Source organism: Microtus ochrogaster, chromosome 2 (genome assembly GCF_000317375.1).
Source record: "Microtus ochrogaster isolate Prairie Vole_2 chromosome 2, MicOch1.0, whole genome shotgun sequence".
In the NCBI taxonomy this organism is placed as follows: domain Eukaryota; kingdom Metazoa; phylum Chordata; class Mammalia; order Rodentia; family Cricetidae; genus Microtus; species Microtus ochrogaster.
The window spans coordinates 28,990,194-28,996,704 of NC_022010.1; the positions used below are offsets into that span (position 1 = coordinate 28,990,194).

At 50.7% G+C, this 6,511-nt stretch overlaps 1 protein-coding gene across 1 annotated transcript in view; it reads right to left on the bottom strand.

Annotated features, from left to right (window-relative positions):
• Flt1 (fms related tyrosine kinase 1) overlaps positions 1-6,511 on the bottom strand; it is a 167,625-nt gene that overhangs the window by 14,195 nt on the left and 146,919 nt on the right. The window contains exons 23-25 of the mRNA XM_005344712.3: positions 6,220-6,342; positions 4,244-4,355; positions 1,741-1,840 (exon numbers count right to left, since the gene is read on the bottom strand). Of these exons, the coding sequence (XP_005344769.1) occupies positions 1,741-1,840; positions 4,244-4,355; positions 6,220-6,342 (335 nt within the window). The remainder of the gene's footprint in view (positions 1-1,740; positions 1,841-4,243; positions 4,356-6,219; positions 6,343-6,511) is intronic.

Consider the following 6,511-nt stretch of genomic DNA (forward strand, 5'->3'; position numbering starts at 1 on the left):
TGAGAACATGGCTGTGTGAGAACATGAGAACATGGCTGTGTGAGAACATGGCTGCCTGAGAACATGAGAACATGGCTGTGTGAGAACATGGCTGCCTGAGAACACAGCTGCCTGAGAACATGGCTGCCTGAGAACACGGCTGCCTGACAGCTTGGCTGCCTGAGAACATGAGAACATGGCTGTGTGAGAACATGGCTGCCTGAGAACATGGCTGCTGGCTCGCATTCCCTTTTAAGGAAACACGTTTCAAAGCCACATCTTATCTTTTAAATTCTGAACCACACCCTATAGGCTGTTTGGGTCTCAGGAGCTACCTGGAAGAGGCTTCTGGGAAAACACAAAGGTTTGAGAAGTCAAGGGAGCCTTGCCTGTGCTGGGGATTTTTGAGGCAGGGCCTCACTATGTAGGCCAGCCTGGCCTTGAACTCATGATCTTTTTGCCTCAGCCTTGCCTGTATTGGGATTACAGTACATGCCTCTGCACCTGGCTTTAGAGAATTCTTCTGATGAACAGGAGAGCTGGACATGGCCCCAGAAGGCTGGAGGATGGTGTGCCCTGGCTACTCCTCAAGACTGTGGGAAGTCTACAGAGAAAGCACCAAGTATTTTAGCTTCTCTTGTAGCACTGAAGAGTCCCTGGTCTCTCTCATCCAGTTCCCTGCTTTGGCATTGACCTAAGGAGGTCCTGAGATAATGAAGGGAAGAGATGGTGACCTTGCCCTTTGGCCAAGCCCACACTTCCTTCTTGATCTTCCCCAAAGACCAGCCCAGGGCTCCACAGGACCTCATTGTGTGGGTGGGGAGGGGAGGCCGCCTGCCAGTTCAGGAAAGGTGGCGCCATCTCAGGGAGGCCCAAGTCCTTGTCAGCAGCTCACCCACCCAAACTGCGAGTGTCATCACATTCCTGCCGAGGCCTCAGAGTGCTAAACCGGCACAGAAACAGGAAATGGTACCCAGAGGCTTCGAGCTCGCCCACTGCCCTGACAAGCTTCTGGCCAAGAAGACGCTTGTTCTCTGGTCAAGAGCGCTGCCAGCTGCCTGGCCTAGTCCTAAAGGATTCTAAAGAGGCCTGACTACCCCACATTCCCTTTCTTTATCAATTTATTCATATGGTTTTGGGAGCAGGTTTCCAAGGAGCTCAAACCAGCCTTGATCTTTATATGATATTTATATTTATATGGTATCTTTATAGAATCGAAAATGACCTTCAATTCCGGACGCTGCCGCTTCCACTTCCGGAATGCGGTGACCGCAGGCAGAGTATATACAGTGTTGGGGGTAGACCCAGGACCTTGTAGGCATGCTCAGCGAGCACTACAGAGGTAACTGAGCCTTGGGGAACACATCCCAAGCCCCAGTCACACAGCTGCCTGTGGAGCACAGTACAAACCAAGCCCCTTCCCCCTCCCTCATGACTGTGAATGGAAGCCTGGGCTCCAAAGGCCCCTGCCTTGACCTGAGGTGGTAAGGGAGGCCTTGCATTTGTTCCTAGGTTCTATTCAGTCTGTCTAGGTTTCTGGCTCCAGTTTCCAGTTAAAGTCCTTTAAGGGCCAAGTCAGTGGGTGGGAGAGAACTTAGGGGCAGATCCAGAGCCCATCCAGTTCAGGAAGTCACTCCCTGCACAGCAGAGCCCAGTAGGAGTGGAGCTGGAAGTAAACCTGTGACCTTGCCCCACCACCCAGGGTCCCCCCCCCCCCCGCCATGAGAACTCGGTGAGAGAAGGGAGAATCCAGGAACTCACATCTCAGGCGTTGCGTACTCTGGTGCCTTCATCCTCATGCCTTCCTTCAGGCGGCTGCAGAAGTCTTCATCCATCTGCACCCCTGGGTATGGAGAACCCCCTGCAGGGGACAGTGTGGAGAAAGACATGTGTGATAAGGTTTCTGGTACTAAAGACCATGCCGGGGAGGTGCATGGTGGCACGCACTTTTAATATTAGCATGTGGGAGGCAGAGGCAGATGGATCTCTGGGAGTTTAACAACAGCCTGGACTATAAGTGAGAGCCTGTCTCAAACAAACAGACCTACCCAAAAGACCACGAGGGGCAACTAAGAGTTTCTCTCATTCCTTCCAAGTGATGTTTTGGAGGGAGGTTGAGGCAGGAGGATTGTTAGTTTGAGGCCAGTTTGAGCTATCTGATAAATATTTAGTGATGTTTTAGTGATAGATTCCCAGTGGCCAAGGCGAACACAGGGAGGTGTTTGCAGGTTCTTCTTGAGGGCACATCCTTGGCTGAGTTGTGGCCATCCTTGTGGTCACACCTGCCTATTTGGTTAGGGAAGGGGTGATCGGAAGCGTCCCTGCCCTGGTACCACAGACAACTGTAAAGACATCTAATCCTGTCGGGCGATGATGGCGCACACCTTTAATCCCAGCACTCGGGAGGCAGAGGCAGGCGGATCTCTGTGAGTTCGAGGCCAGCCTGGCCTACAAGAGCTAGTTCCAGGACAGGCTCCAAAGCCACAGAGAAACCCTGTCTCGAAAAACCAAAAAAAAAAAAAAAAAGACATCTAATCCTTAGACACTTGTGGTCTGGGTTAATAACTTGTTTTTTGAAAACCAGTGGACTTAGGTTAGGCTACTGATGGACCACTCCAACTTCCCAGAAAATAGCCTTCATCCTGAGGCTTTGGGAATGAGGGATTATGACGAGTCTAAAGGATAGAGAGGCTTGGGTGCCAGGGCGAGATTGACGTGGACAGAGGGTGGACAGAGATTGCCTCTAGTCCAAGTCTGCAGAGCTGAAGGTACCAGGGGCACTAGGCTGTCTTTGCTAGCCTGTATCAAACAGCACCTATAGCCAGTCCTCTGTGGTTAGCCTGGGCTAGGTAGAGTGGGCAAGACATTGCAGGATGCTCTGCTCAGCCCTGTAGCCAAGGTTACTCCAGCGTGTGTTTGTCTGCACTTTCTAGTGATCACTGCTGATAGGGAGCAGCTGGGAGACATGCAAGGCTTGGCACAGTGTCACTGCAAGGCCATTGTGGTCACCGGCTGCTTTCAAAAACTGGAAGCAACAGGTGTCTGTCCTGGAAAGCAGGGAATGGCTTTGACAGTGACAGGACCTAGGGTACCACTGTGCGCATTTTATCTGCTGTGAAAGACTTTCCCCCAAAGCCTGAAGATTCTTGGCTAATTCTCTTACTTGGGAGATCTTCATAGCATCTCTGTGCACATATGTAGGAATGAAGCATTGAAGAAGGTTTTTAGAAACCCAGAGTAGATGGGCTGGGGCACTGGCTGCTCTTGGAGAGGACCTGGGGTCAATTTCCAGCCCCATGTCTGATGGAGGAAGGTCATTGGTTAAAAAATAAAGAAACTGCTTGGCCCTCATAGGTTAGAACATAGGTGGGTGGAGTAAACAGAACAGAATGCTGGGAGGAAGAGGAAGTGAGGCAAGACGCCACAGACAGATGCCATGCTCTCCGCTCCCGGGCAGACGCGATGAAGCTCCGACCCAGGATGGACATAGGCTAGAATCTTCCCGGTAAGCACACCTTGGTACTTCACAGATTATTAGAAATGGGTTAAGAGGCTGAAACTAATGTAATGAGCCAGGCAGTGTTTAAAAGAATAACAATTTGTTGTTATTTTGGATAAAGCTAGCCGGTGGCGGGAGCTGGGTGGCAGAATGCAACCCGCACCTCCTTCCACACATGTCCATCCAGTTCCAGAGGATTTGATGCCCTCTCCTGGCCTCCTCAGGCACTGCATGCACATGGTACACACAGATAACACGTAGGTACAACACACACACACACACACACACACACACACACACACACACACACACACACAGAAACCCATAGTGGATAGTTCTAAATAAACCTAGCTAGAGAATACCCTAACCAAAACTTTTTATTGCTCATCTGCATAAACCAGTGTGCAAAGCCACGCCAAGTATTAGATCAAAGCCAGCTGCCTCTAACAACACCGTCTACTGGTCCAGCTGTGTACATCAGGGCCTTTCCTGAGAAGGAATTCTGAGGGAGAGGAAAGGGGTGAAGACACGGGAGCTGGTATTGGAGAAGGGAGCAAAGGACAGACACGCAGCTCTGTCTTTAGACTGTCTGCTGTCTGACTTCGTTGGTAATAGTCTAAACACTTTCTGTAGCAGCGGGAATGTGGGCATCACCTGCTGTCATCTACATACAGGTGGCTCCACCTGGGTTTGCAAGCCCTCAAGTGCAGCCCTCAAGGTCAGGTGGGGGTGTCCACAGGATGCCCCTTCCTCCTCCACACTTACCTAAGGAGAAGATTTCCCATAGCAACACTCCATAGGACCACACGTCGCTCTTGGTGCTGTAGATCTTGTCAAAGATGGATTCAGGAGCCATCCATTTCAGGGGAAGTCGAGTCTGGAAGAGGGCAAGGGGTTTTGAGCTTGAGAACATGTCCACGCCCGGGGCCCAGGGCTCCCCTTCCACTTAACACTTATGCAGAACCAGAGCATCTGTGGTTTCCTTCACCATAGGAGACCCCAGAGCATGTGGCAAAGGCTACCCCCATCTCTGGGGACCAGGCACGGCAGGTGGACTTCTCTGGTGCACCCAGCAGGTCCTTGTTCCATGGATCTTAAAGAAGCTGTGTTTTCATGACCCCCTCCCCACTTTCATAGAGAAATGAAGGACTTGGTAAAGTGATCTGAATTAGGAAACAACTTGAAAATTGATAGCAATTCCTATGATTTTTTTTTTTCCTAAGAAGGGAGGTTTTGAAAGACATCCCTATGTAAAAAGATGGGATGTTAAGTCTTGAACCGGGGGCTAGGTGTGACTCAGGAGTGGAAAATGTGCTTGATACATCTAAGGTCCCGGATTCAGTCTTCACTCTCCCCCACATCCCTTGGAAAGAAGACAGTTAATTTTGTATTGAAGTGTTTTCCATTTAGGAAAATGTACAGCTGGATTTCAACCATGCAGGCCAGCCCTCCTCTTTCAGACAGCAGGAGCCACGGTGAGCTGGCTGGGAGCTGGGGTAGTGGGGGGTAGTAAGATGTACAGGACAGCAGAGAGACAAAGATTGACACTGAGTCGGGGACACCCATGAGGGTCAAACTGAAACACAGACAGAAACCGTCTTTGCAGGCCAGCATTCCACCAGAAGCCAGACTGTCTCCCTCTTAGACAAAAAGTAACTGAGGGACTGGAGAGATGGCTCGGCAGTTAAGAACACTGGCTGCTTGTCCTGAGGACCTGGGTTCAATTCCCAGCACCCACACAGTGACTCACAACCATCTGAAGCTCCAGGCCCAGGGTATCTGACACCATATCTGGTCTCCATAGGCACTGCATGAATAAGGTGCACAGACATACAGACAGGTAAACCACCCGTACTTAGAGACTAAAATTAAAATAAACAACAACAAAAAAGAGTGACCAAGAAGGGGTTCTGCAAGTGTGATGGGGGCACATAACATGATCCAGAAACTTGGTGACAATGCAGATTCCAGGCAGTCTCCTTTCACCCCTGCCTACCCCTACCACCCTGCCTACCCCTAGCCTTTCTGCAGCAAGGGATGGGGGGGGGGGTGGAGGGCAACAAGCGGCGGCTCAGAAAGGCTGCCAGGGATGTGTTCCTACGGTCTGCGAGCCTCTGCTGCAGAGCAATCCAGAGCCCAGACATAACGCTGAAGCCCTCCTGGCAGAGGCCAGACAAGAGAGGACACCAGAGGTCACCCAGTAAGTGACAAATAACATTATGTTCAAAAACAAATGGGAAGAGAGGCCAGCATGAGCCAGAAGGGAGATGGGTCCCACGAAAGGCATCCCTGGGGGTAAGCGGCTTCCTCCCTTCAAGATAGGGTGTACCCTCCCCCCCTACTACTTTTTCCGGAGGTACAGGCACCTGCTGAATCAATCATTTGGGTTTATCTGAGGGGAAGAGGTCACACTGTTCTTTCCAGTGTGACAGGGAACTCCCCTAGGGGTGGCAGGCAAGAGCTGATAGTGGTCTCTGCAGGACCCAGCTTGCCGCTCAGGCTAAGAAGCCTCATGCAGTCCTGCTCTAAGGCCAGGTCCCCAGACAGGGCTCCGAGACAGACAAGAGATGCCACCACGAGGATTGTCTGGCATAGAGCTCTTCTGGACCACCTGTCCTCATAGGACCACATGAGAATTTGGGGGGTGACAGCCTGGGAAGTATACATCTTACAAGGGCTTCAGTCTACGGTCTAAAGACGACAGGGTAGAAGCGAATCCAATGTACACCCGGCTGACTTACATCGCCTTTCCTCACATAGTCGGGGTTCTTATAAATATCCCGGGCCAGGCCAAAATCGCAAATCTTCACCACATTGTTCTCAGATAAAAGGATGTTTCGTGCTGCCAGGTCTCGATGAATGCACTATAATAAAACAGTTATGTAATGAACCCATTTCCTTAATCCAACTGCTTCGTTTCCTGTATCCACTCTGGGTCATAATTCTTAAAAAAAAAAAGTGTGTGTGTGTGAGTGTGTACTCGTGTAAGTGTGTGTGTGTGTGTGAGTGTGTATTCGTGTAAGTGTGTGTGTG